The sequence below is a fragment of the Staurois parvus genome, unplaced genomic scaffold, assembly GCF_062004578.1.
Source record: "Staurois parvus isolate SC_StPar_1 unplaced genomic scaffold, SC_StPar_1.0 ptg000044l, whole genome shotgun sequence".
In the NCBI taxonomy this organism is placed as follows: domain Eukaryota; kingdom Metazoa; phylum Chordata; class Amphibia; order Anura; family Ranidae; genus Staurois; species Staurois parvus.
The window spans coordinates 710424-728104 of NW_028317840.1; the positions used below are offsets into that span (position 1 = coordinate 710424).

General features: G+C 38.7%; 1 protein-coding gene across 1 annotated transcript in view; it reads right to left on the reverse strand.

Annotated features, from left to right (window-relative positions):
• Positions 1-489: 489 nt before the first annotated feature.
• Positions 490-17681, reverse strand: part of EPGN (epithelial mitogen) — a 40508-nt gene continuing 23316 nt past the window's right edge. Inside the window, exons 4-5 of the mRNA XM_089663708.1 lie at positions 11851-12003; positions 490-3436 (exon numbers count right to left, since the gene is read on the reverse strand). Coding sequence (XP_089519834.1) covers positions 3385-3436; positions 11851-12003 — 205 coding nt within the window. The 3' untranslated portion in view covers positions 490-3384. The remainder of the gene's footprint in view (positions 3437-11850; positions 12004-17681) is intronic.

The following is a 17681-nucleotide window of genomic DNA, read 5'->3' on the forward strand; positions in this document are numbered from 1 at the left end:
TTGAGTGAAATGACAATTTATAGTATAGGAAAGGTTACGTACAGAGGTTATGTAGAGCAAATTGCAAATAAATGAAAAAAAAATGATGGAAAGGAAACACACAAGTAAGCATTTAAAATACTTGTTTTTACTGTGCTTTTATCTGCAATTTTTTCAGCTAGTGACAGGGTTTCTCTAAAACTCTCTTACTGAATTTTAAGTAAATGTTGATAAGTTATATGTTGATATGTCCATAGTCTGTGCACAGGTGAACGTTAAGTCTAATTTCCCACAATACTGTAAAATACATGATGAGATCTGCCCTCATGTAACTGTATATTTTGTGTGCAGTTTGGCATGCATTCAAAATGTGAATGGATTCTTTTAATCAATCTTAGTAAAGTGGATGCCCACAACCATGCTCAATCCATTCATGATTATTTATGTTCAGGGCATGTTCTAAAGACAAAGGCTTTAGGGATTGTAATATACAAGGAATGCAATGCGTCATATGTAAACCTTTTGCTTTATTTCTTCTTTGTTTTGACTCTTAACATCTTTTCATCGTTTAAAGTCAAATTCTTTTGATATGTGGTAAAGGTTATCCATGAAAACACATACCAAACTTATCTAGTAAATAAAAATTACATTAGACAATGCATAGTATGCAGACCAATGCTTTTTAGTTTGACAGTAACATTTTTGCATCTACTGTGTAGGATCATTATCGTTTTTTTCATAATAAACAATTTATATCACTGTCTACAGCACAGTACTTCAATTACAGCATTTAGGATTATTAGTTAAAGACCACTTAGGTAGTCTACATCAATGGGTTTGATCGATAAGGCAGTGAATGTGCAATGTGCACATTGATGCAACCAATTATTCTTTTTAGTTGTAAATGTTGAAGGTTATTTCCAATAAACCACTAAGGTTCAAGGTATATATTTCCATTTATGTGACCTTTATCAAGTTATCATTCTGGGCCTGTCACTTAAAAAATACTGTGCATAAGACATGGATTATTGACTCAATTTACTAAAATGTGAAGGGTGTTTATTTTAAACACTCCATCATGATCAGAAGAAGCTCTGTTCCTGAAAGTGTATATCAAGCCAAAGTAAAAAGAAAAAAATGCAATACATTTCTGAAATACATGCCCATGTTTTATCCCTTTGAAAAACCTGCTAGTACAGAAAAATACCTGATGATCTGCCAGAAATGTGCTGTTAAGGCATATCATTCTGTAATCCAAGGCAACACCTTGGAAGGCATAGCATAGAAAGTGTGGCTTTTTTGCATTTATTGAACAAATGTATCAAAATGCTTTCAATGGTGTATTAAACAGATACAACAGATTAAGGGCCGGTTCACACTACAGTCCATATGCATTCTGGATGCGTTTCTGCATGCACGTTTTTGATGCATTCCAGTTCATTTTTTCCCCTCTCTTTTTCTTCAATTCAAATAGAGACATGTGTGTTTCAGTGTGTTTTTGGTGCGTTACGGTGAGTTTTGTTATACATACTACCGCATTCCAGTACAGTCCTCTGCAGGAAAAATGCAGCCTGTTCTACTTTTCTGCATCCAGAACGCACTGAAACTGCAAGCACTGAGGTGAACTATGACATTGACAACCAAATAACCTAATTTCTCTGCGCTTTGGATGCAGAAAAAAGCAACTGAAATGCATGTAGCATGAACTGGCCCTAAAACTTAAGAAGATGACATTAGCTTTTCTTCCAAAGCAATTGTTTCCAAAGTGAAACATTAAACTGCTTTTTTTGTTTTCATAAAATAGTCCTTTCTGTCTAATCACGAGTATTTTTTTTAGAAAAAAAGAACATTATCCTTTGCTCCTGGGGGTTGATCAGTAAAGGGTAAAGAAACCAAAATAAATCGCTGAATTTTTTTTAAACATATTTATTTTAGAGAAGGCCACTTGAAAGATTATATAGAAGCAAGAGCTGCCAGAAAGAAGCACTGCCATAATAAAAAGCCACTGTAACCATGTAATCTAACATGCTAGGTCCATGCTGATTTATGGCGTTAATTTACTAAAGGCAAATAGGCTCTTCATGTTGCAATGGAAATTTCCCTAAACATAGTGAATGTGGCCAAAATTTACTTTGTAAATGCCCAATCATGTGCAAGGAAAAAAACAATATTTTTCCTGCACATCATTGGAATGAAACTCAATGGAGCGTCGCAACATTCCCTAGGGTTAAGGTTTCATTTCCTTGCAAAATTCTCAGCCTATTTGCCCTCAGTAAATCAACCCTTATTTGCCAGACCTCTAAGTGGTGAAGGACCATCTTTTGACACACAAAATGAAAACACTCCCTTTCTCTGCACCACAAATATATAAAATGGAACAATTCTTTATTGTCCTGATTAAGATTGCTCTAATAAATAGCATAGCTAATTGTTGTCAATAGTGAAAATACATAGGAGACTCTTTATCAATGTTTTCACCCAAGATTCACAAAACGTTCATACAAATTTCTAATAGAATGTTAGGTGAAAGAAAAAAATAGACCCCTTAGAATACATTGCAGTGCTTTCAAAAGTACTGAATCGGCTCAGTTTAAGATACTAATACATGTAAGAGAAGTCAATGTTATAAGCACATGATCATTGGGCTTTAGCATATGTCATATCACTAAACAGAAAGGGCTTTTACCTAGTTTATCAGTAATGAAAGCTAACCTAGGGAATGTATAGTTTTTAAATTTTTTTTTTCTTTAAGAGCTTGCAAAATGAGATCATTTTGAAGTAAACAATCTTATCAATATGTATTAATAATTTGTAATTATATATATATATATATATATATATATATATGATGACAGCCATGATGACAGCCATATTTAATTATTACATGCACAAGCTTCCTGCTTTGCAGAGAACACAAAAGTTAATGCACCATCTCACAAGTCTTTCTCAAAAAGTCTTTGACTGGACTGACCCATTGAAAACAATGCCCTTCATGTGTAGTTGATATGCTATCGCAACAGTTGTTGAGTAGTTAGACTTTGTGACTGTAATGGTTATAATTTAAATGTTAGCTGGTACACACAAATTGCAAAAATTAGTAATGTAATACTTTCCAAGTGCAGTGGCAAAAATATAATTGTCCTTAGATTTTTTTCTAGAAGAAAACATGTCATGCCTCTTAGCGGAACCGGTATTCATGAAAGATTTTTCCATAGTCAGAGGAACTCTGCTCAGATGTGCTGTGTCTATGCACTCTAATAAAAGAAGTAGTTAAAATTCATTGCTGTGATGTCACTGCAGTCCTTGTGATAAATAGGAAGATTTAATATCCATGTTTGTGGAGGGAATGAATCATATCTGAAATGATCATTGATTTTTCAGCAGGCAATTTTTCAAATGAAGCATCTATAGTGTATTCTGTCTATTGCACGTTTCGTAATTTACAGTTGGCTTACATCTGAAAATAATGGGAAGTGAAAAAAATCATTAACATGTTTGTTTTTCAGTGTACAGTTTATGGAGAGATAAAGACAGTGTAATCACTTGATCCAGAATGTTTCTTGATTCCAAGTAAATGACATTAGCAGTGAAATAGGGAGTTATGCTAAAGAGATAACTGAGCTACCAAAGAAAATGTTTTGAACAATTTTGGTGGACGCTAAGCTATAATCTTACTTTTGTTCTGAAAAAAGAGTTTGTTTCTATGAACATCCCATGTGAACTGACATCTTTAAGGATGTTTTTATTCAGTTTGCTTGAATAACAAAAATGAAAAAAAAACCCCACAAAAATGGGTCAAGTGACACAGTTTCTGAGTTATAAATGACAAAGTTACAATTGCAGTGGACACTGACTAGTTATAATCTTACTTATTGCTTGAAAAGAGTGTTTCTATCAATATTCCATATAAACTGATATTTTTCTAGATGCTTTTTATAACATTTGCATGAATAACAATAAAAAAAGGAAAAATAAAACCCTAACAACAAAGGTCAAAGAACACAGTTACAGCATTACAAGATAATACGTTGGTGTTTCAGTGCATGTAATGTTCACAGCCGGAGAATGCCTTTAAAGCACAGGTGTTGTGGAACTTTTGAGGGTTAGGCAATATATAAATATACGAATGATATATTTGCACAAACCAAATCCTGAAGGGGAGTGGGCTATGGGCATATGTAAAAAAAAAAAAAAGAATAGGATGCCCTCTACATTCATACGCTGTTTGTAGATGGAAAGAGCAAAATGAATGAGCTATATCAACATAGATAATGTTAGAGAGTGGGGGTCTGCTATTTAAATGAGATTCACTTTTGTGTATAAAAAATGTTAAGGTTTTTCTTGGTATATGGGAAATAATAGCATAGTGCATATATCGCCATAATTTATTGGGACGGGTGAATTAAAAAATCAACCCACCAGCTTCAGTTAAAAAATCATTTTAACTAGATTAGTACTGCCCAGATTACTTCGGGAGGACAATCACCACTTAATTTCTTCAGCCAGAGAATGTAGAATTTGGGTCAGGTTATTACCCAAATAAACGGTTAAGTGGCGCTATATAGTAATGCCTAAGTATGTAGATTTATTGGTAGCTTTGGGTAACCAAGGTTTGAAAGAACAAGGTTTACAATGTCAATGTCAAGAGCGAAAAGAACAGATTTATCCCAGTGTATTCTAAAGCCTGTATAATCCCCAAACTGGTCAATAATTTAATAAAGAGAAGAAAGGGATTGGTTGGATTAACCAAGTAAATTAAGGTATCTTCCTCATATAAGGATATTTGCCCTTTTAAAGAGTTCATGCAAAAATCCTCTGTTTCAGCACCTGGGTGCTTCCGTCAGAGAACTGCTTCCTCACCTTTGGGACAAAGAGCAAGATGACACTAGCTTAGGTGCAACTGGAACTCTCTCTATTGAAAATTCACCCAGAAAACTTATACAATGTCCCAACAGTCTGGAAAAGTGGAGTTAATTTATCTTCATAGATTTCTGGAGGAAGATTTTTGATAAATATTTCTGTACCAAATGGAGGAGCTTCTCCATCCCAGTCTGCATGAGGGCCACCATATTTCCTATGACCATTACCCTGTACAAGATTTCTATTGCACCTTTCCATTCTAGAAGGGAAGCTTTATTGCCTTTATTTAGAGAATGAATCCTAGCCTCACTCTCAGTGTTCATCATGTTGTTGTCCATCATTAGAGAATGATCTGCTCTCCCCATGAGATCAGATGCTGAACTGAGCTCTTTTCCATGCTCTGACCGGGAGAAACAAACTAATCCCTGGTCTCCTCCATGGGCCATAATCAGCGGGTAGAAAGATAGCTCCTAGTCCCCTCCAAAAACCCCTGTCCCAGTTGGGTCTGTCACATCTTCTAATAGTGGAAGACATCCATATTAAAATAGCTAAGGGCTATGACCAATGCAAACAAAAGAGGATGACAGAGGACACCCCTGTCAGGTGCATCTGCAAATGGCAAAGATTTCAGAGACACATTGGATAATTCCAATTCTGGCCACCGAATTGCTATGCAGTAATTTATTAAATTTAAGGATATTCATGGCAATACTATGACTTTTTCAGCAGTGTGGCCAGAGCAAGGGGAACATATAGGGACATTGGGAGAAGGGCCGGGAGGTCTGAAAAACAGATGTGTTGAAGATGTGCTGGAGAGAAGAGAAAGAGATAAGAGGGCAGTAAAGTGGACTGACATGATAAAGAAACCAGGGCACTGGGGTAATGTGCGCCCAAAACACATGCACAAAAAGGCTGTCAGTTGCACAGAAAGTTTTAAAAGTGCAGGGAGAGCACCAGTGAGAAAAAGTCTATGACAGACCACTACAACATCTGTCACGCAGTCAGATGCAATGGCCGGCAACAATTTGTTCAGTGATGCAGGGTGTGCACTGTTAACAGGTTCTGTGTCTGAAGAGACTTGGCCACGGTACCTATCTGTGTGACAGCCACAGTGGCTGGTAAGAGAGCCCAGTAATACTCTGCCAATAATTTTATCTGGCTGAGCATTACTGATGTGTGCTGTGGATGGAGCGTCAAGTCTGGACACTCCAGATGTAGTGCCGCCACCCCACATTACCTCCATGAGTGTCACCCTAGGTGACCCCATTGGGTCTCATTGGTGACGCAGCCCTGTAGGAAAGTAATATTAATTTCCCAGATCAAAAGAATGGCCAGAGGAGTGGAACAAAGAAAGAGGTTTAAAACTATGTGTAGATGTGCAATGTAATTAAAGAATATGCCCAAGTTGGAGTAGTGGTGAGGTAAGTATAGAGAGGCTGCTGGGGGTGGCAGGTGTGGGAGAGCAGGCAATGGGGTAATGTGCACAGGGCAGGAGATTATACACAGGTGTTATGGAGAGAGAAGGAAAATGTGGCCAATTATGGAAAATAAGAGAGATGAGTTGAAGAGGCGACTAATGACAAGCGTTTGAAGAGCTACGCATATGAAAGAACAATGATGAAACTCGGAGAGAGGCTAAAGCGCAACATACAGGTGAGTGAAAGCAAAAACACAAGTAGGATTCCCTACTTGGAAATTGTAAAAAGGCTGAAAGATCAACTTTAGCATAGGATAAAAAATATTTTTTATACTACACTTTAAATTAAACCATGTTTGGCAATGTGGAGCAAAACAACAGTTTTAATTAAATAACTGGCCTTCCTGATGCAAATACTGGCCTTTCCCATCACTTGCTGCTGAGATTGGCTACCAGGAGCGAATAAACATAACTGCTAGTTATAGGGTATGTTATGTCATTCTGTCTCCTTTGCCTTACAATGCAGTGATAGTTGTATGATCACCTAATAGCCAAACTTGAGCACTGTCACTTGGAGGCAGTAACAGTGGAGACAGTACTTAGTCCTATGTACATTCCAAGTAGAGTGACTTGTATATATATATATATATATATATTTTTTTTTTTATATGTATATATATTTATATATGTTGCATATAAGGGCTTTTCCTCTTTGCTCATTCATTTTCATTTTAAATTGCAGACATTTGCCAACTCAGTCTGGCATATTGAAAAAATGAACGTGTCAGCTGAATGATTAGCAAATGTGACATTTGACACATTATAATAAACAGTACAGTATCCAGAATAACACAAATGCCTTAAAATCATACAAATATGCAGGTAGGTGTCTTTATAAATATTGTCCATAGATTTGCAGCAACAAACAGAACTACATATAGATATATAGTATGCGTGCCTCTGTGTATTTACTGATTTATTGTATATATATATATATATATTCATACATACACACTTACAGGCCACTTTATTAGGTACACCTGTTCAATTGTTTGGTAATCAGCCAATCACATGGCAGCAACTCAATGCATTTAGGCATCTAGACGTGGTGAAGATGACCTGCTGAAGTTCAAATCAAGCATCAGAATGGGGAAGACAGGCGATTTAAGTGACTTTGAATATGGCATGGTTGTTGGTGCCAGACGGACTGGTCCAAGTATTTCAAAAACTGCAGCAATACTGGGATTTTCACACACAACCATCTCTAGGGAAAGCAAGACTCACCATAGCAGGTAATGTTTTTCCAATCTTCTATTGTCCAATTTTTGTGAGCTTGTGCAAATTGTAGCCTCCATTTCCTGTTCTTGGCTGACAAGAGTGGCACCTGGTGTGATCTTCTGCTGCTGTAGCCCATCTGCTTGAAGGTTCGACATGTTGTGCATTTAGAAATGGTATTCTGCATACTTTGGTTGTAAAGAGTGGTTACTTGAGTTACTGTTGCTTTTCTATCATCTCAAACCAGTCTGCCCATTCGTCTCTGACCTATGACATCAACAAGGCATTTTTGTCCACACAACTGCCGCTTACTGGATATTTTCTCTTTTTCAGACCATTCTCTGTAAACCCTAGAGATGTAGATCAGCAGTTTTTGAAATAGTCAGACCAGCCCGTCTGGCACCAACAACCATGCCACGTTCAAAGTCACTTAAATCCCCTTTCTTCCCCATTCTGATGCTCTGTTGGACCTTCAGCAAGTCGTCTTCACCACATCTAGATGCCTAAATGCATTGAGTTGCTCCCATGTGATTGGCTGGTTATCAATTTGTGCTACCAAGCAAATGAATAGGTGTACCTAATAAAGTGGCCTGTGAGTGTACATATATTCACTATGAATAATAATATCTATCTATCTATCTATCTATCTATCTATCTATCTATCTCTATCTATCAGGGGCGGACTGACAACTCTTGGGGCCCCTGGGCAATAGGGTATCATGGAGCCCCTGTGTCCTTGCCCAAACTCAAGCCTATGAAAAATGTACCAGGGGAATCTCATGGGGCCCCCTACTGACCCCGGGCCCTCGGGCAGTGCCCGAGTTTCTAAATGGTCAGTCCGCCCCTGCTATCTATCTATCTATCTATCTATCTATCTATCTATCTATCTATCTGTCTATCTATATATATATATTATACTGTATATGTAGTGTGAAGAGTAATCTTTAAAAAAATAAATAATGAATACCTAATGAAAAATAATACAATTAATAATTAAATGCAGATAATAACAATGCATTAGATACACACACAATATAGTTTACTGTAGCGAATTGCACTCTGAACAAAAAAGTTAACGTGCAGATATTAAGGATTTTTCAATTTATGCTGTTTCTTTAAATGCAGTAACGTGGATTATCAGCATGTTGTAAATCTCATTTTAACCTTTGAGTCGGCAATTTATGCTGCTGTGCTATAAACAAGGCATTTTACTCACTCCCGAAAAATGTGTTCAATCATATCACTGAAATGTAAGCATCTTCTACTATTACTGGCCTTTCTTGCATATTATTGACTACAGCTGGCATTAAAAGAGATTTACCAGTAAAGCCATGTAATGATTTATTTTAGGATTAGGAGATGAGCTAAGCAAAATGATTTTAGTAAATGTCCTTGATAGCACATTTAACTTTCTCATACAAGCAGATCACATGAACATACATAGTGTATTTAGTACATTCGTATTGTTCTATTTTACAGTATTGATATTAAAATACAAGTCTAATTAAACAAATAGGATAACACAAGGATTTCTTTAAAATAGGCAACATTTTATATTTTAATGTTGAATGTAAAAGTATATGGAAATGTGGACAAAATAAAAATGTCATATATGGTGCAGTCTGTCAGGAGCATTAACACAGCAGTCATTGTTTTTCGGAGTCCCCTCTCAATATATTTTTATTACCTGTTGATCCTGCCAATTCAATTTTTTTTAACAGACAAAGCTGGGGGAATTAGAGAGTTGAGACAAACTATTTTACACTGACAGGTGTGCTGACAATGGTCAGATATTATTCATATAGTTAAAACCTTTATCCCAAAGTGAAAAAAAATGTTTCTGTAACCGCTTAAAAAGTATTAGCTAAGGTAGAGCTTTAACTTGATAGTCACTTATCTAAAATCCATTTAAACCTTCCAGTCCATTTTAAAGTGGTTTTATAGATCAGACATTTTTCCCTTAATGCGTTCTCCCACCCACCAGCCTAAAGTTCACCCACAAGCTTCTAGCTTACAACTCAGGGGATTCCCCCTCAGGAAGTCACACGTCCTGGTGACGAAACACACTGGGGGGGAGCCTTGAATGACATCAGCTCCCATAAAGCCCATGCAGGAAGTGTGTTATCTGAGTTGTAAGTCATTTTCATGGATGAAGTCCACTCCCACTAGAGACTGACTGGATGACCGTGACAGTTTTGGCTGGGTGTTGGTATAAACCATAGAAGGAACACGGATTACTATCTGGAGCCACAGAAAAGCAATAAAACCTGTGTAGGCAGGACATTCGGTGACACTGGAGGGATAAAACTGTGCGCCTGTTCATTCACAGAGGTGACAGTCCTTAAAAGTTCAAGAGTTAGGCACCACCTGGTATTTACAAGAGCACCCTGTGAGGAGTGTTGGTTCTTGTTACGACAACTCCCAGGTTGCGGCCATTTGACTCGCCCAAATGGAGTGCTACTGAGGACTTAGCATAAATATACTGGAAAAAGGCTCTTGCAGCACTGGGGTGCTGGAGTCACAGGCGCAGTGGCGACTGCAGCCTTTAGGCAGATAGGGGTGCCAGAAAAAGCAGAACACAGGGACAAAAGTCTTAACCACACAGAGGTGCTAAATGGTCACTCAGGAACATAGAATGCAAGCTAAAGTGCAAACAAGGACACTTGGATGCAGAATGGAGTTTACAGGGTTCACACAAGATTCAGGCTGGTGTGCCGGGGTCACAGGAGCAGAGGATGCATTCTGGAGTGCATGGGGTCACAGTAGCCCTGGATGCAAGCTGTTGTGCACAGGGTCTCACAAGTACATTCAGATGTAGGCTAGAGTGAACAGAGTCCAAGAAGCACTAGATGTACAGGAGACCCTAGTGATAATTAGAGGATACACTAGAGATGCCAGGGGCCACAGAGATGTTCAACTGCTAGCATCTAGTTTTTATGGTAATGGGCTCTAGGTGAGAGCACATCCAGTGTTGATGATGGCACTAAAAAAGTTATTTACGGCACAGCATGCTTGTTGGAGAATAAAAGCGAATAACATTCAGAAGAAAGAAGGATTGAAGACACAGTGTTATTAAATTGGACTTTATTTTATATTATTTTTATTTACTTTTCTTATTTGTTGTATCATTGTTTTGATGATAGAAAACATAGCACTATATTTTATACCTACAACATACTCAGACATTGCTCTGCTCTGCGGAAGATTGAGTGGATATACTCAACCTCTAAGAACATTGGATCAAATCAATGGAGTGATAGTATGAGCTCCAAACCAACAGATGAGGAGAGGACTAATCAAACACATGGAAATTTTCTTGTAGCCACGGTTGACCCAGGTCCAGCTTAGAGGAAGCTTGAGGAAATACTAGAAAGGAAATTGAGCCATGGTGGAGTTCTACAACAGACACCTTGATGGGAGTTATATGGGACTGAATAGGTCCAAAAGCAAGAATGGTCCCATTTATAGCTGAAACTGGTAGGATTTGAGGGAAGGTTCTATTGTCTAGGCCAGTTTCTCCATAGGGGAGGCTGGGACAAAATTGTTGGCTGCACCAGAGTCAACTAATACTTTGGAAGTGGGAAAGGCTAAGTGCACTGAAATGGAAGGCCATTGGGAAGAGTGACAGTCTATTGTGTTCCAATCAAGAAACATTAAATGTAGGAGTTTCCTGGTTGCTGTGGGCATTTCTTCAGGAAATGTCTTTTTTTTGGCAACAGTAAATACACAGGCCTTAAGACAGGGATTGGCTTCTTTCCTCAAAGGTAACACATGAGCAGCCCAGATGCATGAGCTCTTGCTGCTTTGGTGAAAGAGAGACTGGGTGGTTTAAGGAGGCCAAACGTGAACTAAAGGTCTTGCACTGATGAGCCCATTCTTGGGTTCACTCTTGAAAGTGGCTGTTGATCTGGATAGCCAGGGAGACTAGATCATCATGGTTGGTAGGAACTTCTCGATTGCAAGCAGTACATAATACATTTATCAGTAGGATAACATATGCGCTGTTTTGTTTGTTTTGAATATTGCCCTAGTATGTCATCCTAAATTCTCACTTTCATTCCCCTGCACCTGCTGCCCCGCTCCACTCCTGCCCCAGAAATTACTTTCTGGAACTTTATGTGCTCAGTCTTTTGGGTTGGATGATGCCCAGTGAAACTCTGTGAAGAACACAGAGATGGGTTTTAAGTCATATCCATTTGTGCATACATTAAGCCTGCCATGGTGGGTATAGGATGCCACCAGCTTCTGCATCTTGGTAAAATCCCTTGCTTGTATGTACATATCTTTAATTTTGATATACAGTATTTATCATTACTTACCGCCTTTCCTTGTAGCACCAGATAAAGACAATGAATCCACTTATTACTAATCCCACCAATATTCCAATGGCTATATATGTTACTTCAGATTCTGGTTGGTATACTGGCAGAATAATATGTTCACATCTCTCCCCTGTAAAGCCGGTTAAACACCTAAGGAAAACAGAAAAGCAGAACAGAAGCTTACTATTTGAGAAGATAGTCTGAATTAGGTCACATATGCTCATGAATAAGTATAATACTGAGGGCATAGCCAAACTTCTGTTAGCTGGGTCACAATGCAGAATGAGCATGAACAGGCTCCCTATATATCTCAACATACAAAATGGAGTTATTCATGGTGTTTTCTGCCTTTATCAGAGGTAGTGTTGTCATTCCCTCCATGTAATGACCGTAAAGTGTTGGTCCTGTCCAGAATGTGTTTTCTGATAGGCACTTATACTGCGGTAGGGAGATGCTGCTGCAACATGTACATGTTTTGATATTTTCAGGTAGAAGGCATGCACAAGCGAACCCGCCGTCCCAGCTGTACTGTTATTCACTACAGCACAAATCGATGAGCAGGTCTCGGCCAATGATATATGCCCGGGACCTGCTGATGATTGGCTGAATGAATGACAGAAGAGAGCCCTGTGTTAACAAACAACACATGGGTCTCTACAGACCGCAGCAATGTGTCAGTTTTTTTCTCCCTGCAAAACAGGGAGTAAAACCGCTCACATCCATAAGTAAAAGCAACACATATTACACGCAGTAAATATTGCTAGGCACACAGTTAACCCTTTTATTTCCCCTAACTGTTAACCCCTTAAAAGCCAGTGTCATTAGTACAGTGACGGTGTATATTATTAGCACTGATCACTGTATTAGCGTCACTGGTGATGTCAGTGTCAGTTAGTCAGTTCCCACAAAGTGTCAGATTGCCCGCCGCACTATCACAGTCCCAATATAAGTCGCTAATTACTAATGTAAAACAACAGATAAATAAAAATTCCAGCATATACTGTATCCTATCATTTGCAGAAGCTATAACTGTTATTGGATATGTTTTAGAACAAAAAGTGAAAAATATATATATTTCTTTTCAAAGTTTTCATTTATATAATACAAAAATAAATCCCGGTGGGGATCAAATACAAACAAAAGAAAGCTCTATTGTGTGAAAAAAATTATATTTATTTTGTTTGGGTACAGGTTTACATGACCGAGCAATTACCAGTTAATGTAACGCAGTGCTAAATAGCAAAAAATGGCCTGGTCATGAAGGGGGTTAAATCTTGCAGAGCTGAAGTGATTATATGATCTATCAGTCCTATCACAGCACTAGAGTATCCAAGGCAGGTACTGAATACTATTTCCTGTGATCTAGACTTATAATATTAGTACTTGGATTCAAGATAAAATTAAAAACAGGTGTGTCAGCAAAAACAGCTTATCCAAACACTTTCTGCATCATTTTTGACTTTGCAGTCAGCTTCTACATCACATAAAATACAACTTTAAAGAAACTACAGGACATATTTTAAAGTATTTTGTTATATGCAATGCTAAAAAACATACTTTCCTGATTACTTTTAATACCATAAATATGTAGTATTACATATGTGAATGTAATATTTACTAGCAAGTTGAGTACTATCTGCCATGCAAAAAAATTTATCTGAATAGCAGACATACCTCCTGTCCCCTCTCCTAGCAGAGATGACAATTACTTAATTAGCTCACAACAGCAGACAAAATGCATCCACAAAGTACTGGGCTTTCAAATTGGATGTTTTTACAAACTGACAGTTATAGACAGTTATTATTATTATTATACAGTATTTATAAAGCGCCAATAGTTCGCTCAGCGCTGTACATTACAAAGGGGGACAGAACGTGACAGAACAATACCAATACAATGCAAAACATGAGGGGATCGAGGGCCCTGCTCTTTCGAGCTTACAATCTAGGAGTTATAGATCTGACCAGTAATAAAATGTTTTTAAGTAAAATGTATATTTACCACATATTTAAAATTATTTAAAACATGAGTTTGTTCACTTGTAAGAAAGACGAGGAAATACAATTGACCAAAAAGCATTGGCTGTCGCAAAGCTGAGCTCCTGTCACAGAAGGCTTTGATGGAAGCTACCATTACTTGACTCCAGGGTAGCATACTAGTTTCAGGGCAGTGACTAGGAGAAGTACCATACAGCATGTGAGTCACAGAACAGCTATTTTCATCAGAGGCTATTACCTTTTATTAAATAAATACAACAGATGTCTGCTAATATAAATACTCTCCAAATTTTAGGATATATTTAGCAGAATTTACTTAACTTTGAAGTTTTCAACAACTACAAATTCCCTTGAAAGAAACTGAGAGGCCAGGACCCTGCTAGAGGATGGAGCAGTGGAAACTGGTCCCAGCTGACTCTGTAACTCATAAATATTCCTTGGGGAGAAGAAATACTGAGGATCAAACATTATCCATAGATACAGAAATTTCATGTGTAGGAGAGGAACATGGGATCCTATAGTGAAAGGAACCTGGGGAGTAAAGGCACAGCTATGTGTAGTAACACAGGAAACACGCTGCAGAGCAGCTGAAATAAAGATGACGTTTTCAATAAAATTTAGTGCGAGCTAAAGGGGGTATCATGATCATCCATAAGCCATTGAGGCCTGATACCTGGGGACCCTTCTGGTTGTGCAAATAGTCCCCCACATACCATAATCGTTAGTATATCTCCATCTTGTGGACCTGAAATATTGGCTAGAATCAGAGGGTCTGTGCGTATGCCCAGCAGGCAGAAGAGGTAGAGGGATGGGGTTCCTCTGACCTTTCCACAGATCTATCATACTAGATACTATCTATACTCTAGCAGAAGAGTAGAAGGCCTTACTACTATTAGGAGCCAAACCACAGAGATGATGTCCATCAAAGGGAAGAAGAATCAATTGTTATGTCTCATCAGCATCCCATGCATATAATCAGAGTGCTTTATGCATTTGTACAGACATCAGACCTATGCATTACACAGGTTTGGAGACTTTTAATAAACAATCACAGTAAATGCATAATGCTCCAGACATCTTCTCCAAGTGCTTCATAATACGGGGACCTACCAAGCAGTGGAAGGAGCATCTATAAGGAGTTTAATTCTCACATGGTTCGACAAATCAAAGTTACTGCCAGTATAAGATGGGTGTAACTTGGGAGGGTCAAACCAGTTAACTTAACCCTGAATCTAAGAAGGGAGTTCAAATTCCGTTCAGTGAAGTCCCCAAAGATAAGTATAGCATATACAGTATTTGATGCTTTTTGTGGTATCTCTGTTAACTTGGATCACTGAAGAATGGACAATGGGCACAGACCACATATTAGTCAATCCCATTTTAAAGGAAAAATGCTCTGGCAATGTATTAGGTTGAGCCCAGGACAGTTCAGAGTGTTTCCAGTAGGCAAAAAGGAAGTCTTCAAACTGAAAGAAGTGAAAGAAAGTTCTTTGCAGCCTAGGAGCACTAACTGATGTAACAATTATAACAGCATACTGATCTTCTTAAAGCAAAGTGAAATGTACTGCATCAATAAGGTTTCAAACAACTACTTACATATATTGTAGTCAACTGAAGGAGAATATAGTGACCTAAAAACATCAATGCGTGCCTTGATTGTTGGGTTTCTGAATTAGAAATTATAGCAGGGGCTGTAGACCCAATTTTACTCATGGTCTCGGTAAGGTCAGATGGCTTCTGGGGATGGCACTAGACTGTGCTTAAAACACATTAGGGCAGAGGAATCCAGTAGCTGAGTACAAACAGCTGAGAAGTTCCTGGTGGACAATGAAAAATTAAAATTGCACTCAGTGGTACTAACTGGAACGCAGCTTCCAGTGCTTCAGCCCGACCACCAAGCTCACTAAGTAAGCCATCATGGGAATGATCACACCAGTGGCTGCACCATAAGTCTGGACCTATAAAAGGCTCTGTGGTTAACTAACACAGCACATGAAGGTCTGGAAAGTGCAACAATGCCGAGCTCAGAGCCAAAAGGTCACACTCCAGGTTAGCTTTGCTGCATCCAGAGGCCAGTTTGGGAGCAAGTCACACCTAAAGCTTTGCTAGGGCTTTGGATCTGGAAAGCACTCTGCAGTTAACAGTACACAAAGGTCTCATTCCATGCTTGCCCTACAGTCTTCTAGTTCAGTAGAATCTGGGTATAGCCTCCAAAGCTGTTGCTGAGAATACATGTAATCACATAGCTGGTGCGTAGAGACTAGCGTGACAAGCAGTTGTAACCTTTGATTACTCACCTTGGAAAGAAAAATCTATGGTGTTGAGTATTTAATAGAAGAAGAAAAAAATAACAAAAATATATGTCCCTCGATGAAAAAATACACATGGCTGCTGATGTCTACTAATTGAGTCGGCTTCCCTGGTGCAGTTGCTATCTGCTACTTTCGGGAGGAGTAAGATTATGCTGGCAAAGCAGAGGAATTGCTGACATGCTTGGAGTCTGCTTTGTGCAACCCAACCACTTCATCAATACCAAAAAATACAAAAAAAGGTAAATTCATATGAAAATAAGAATGAAAATAATAAAATAATGTAAGTAAATGCAAAACAGCAAAAATGAAATCATGTATAGGGATCTGCCACTAATTTCTACTAAATTATATAGAGGGAGGATTGCAGCACAAAGAGCTTTGAAAATGTAGAATTCGGAATAGCCGAATTTGTACAATCGGCTGCATGTACTCACTGTGCAAGGGCAGACAGGCAGGTAAGTCTTTTAATGCAGAAGAGACTAAGCATGTTTCTTCTACATTAAAATTCCTGCCTGTTCATCCATTTCTTTAGCCTAAAGTTTGACTTTAACCTCTTCACCCCAGCCGCACACAAATGTGCGGCCTCCTGGCGTCTGGGCCTAAACGCCGAGCGGCCGCACATTTGCATTCTATTAAAAAAAGACATGTGTGCAGAGAGCGCGCACCATGCACGCTCCCTGCACACATGTCCAGTACTCACAGAAAGGTCCCGATTTCCTCTTTCGATCGGGACCTTTCCACGGCGGTCACATGACCCTAAACCCCCGCTTCCGGCTTCTGGAAGTCTTAAAGGGCCGGGAGGTGCTGGAGTGAAGGGGTTAAAGTGGAACTAAACCCACTTATTTAACTGTTTCCTAAAACAGTTACATTCAGGACATGGCTAGAAAGATAACTAATACAGTTACTAGTGTGCTTATGCTAGCTCCCAGATCAACTGCCAAGTCATCGAATGGCTGGTGTCATGGAGGGTCACTTGTGCAGCATCATGGCAACTGCAGATCACACAAAGGCTAACATGCCTGCTTCCTTGGCTGTAAAGGATTGGAGAGAGAGTTTGGTTCTTCTTTAACGCTTCCATGGTGCTGCACATGTGATCAGTTATGACACCAGCCTTTTGATGGTTTGACAGTTTGGTTGGGAACAAAAGCAGATGTTACAGTCAGCATTCCTGGCATGTCGGGGATGTAACTGTTTTTTGAAACTGGCAAATCAATAGGTATAGTTCTGGTTTAAAGCAGAACTTTACTCATACCAAATGATAAAAAAATAATGTTCTTTAGCAAGGAACATACATTCCACATTAATTATGCTACCAAAATTAGTGTGTGTTGTAAATTGCCTCCAACATTGTTCCTGTTTCTTCTTGCTGGAGGCTGCCATTTTATTGAAGCCCACAACCCCTGAGCAGCTGTTAAAACGGAACTAAACCCTTCTATCATTTTCAGTCAAAAAAACTGCCATCTGTTTGATCTGCAGCTGCCATGGTGCTGCACATGCGATCAGCTATGACACCAACCA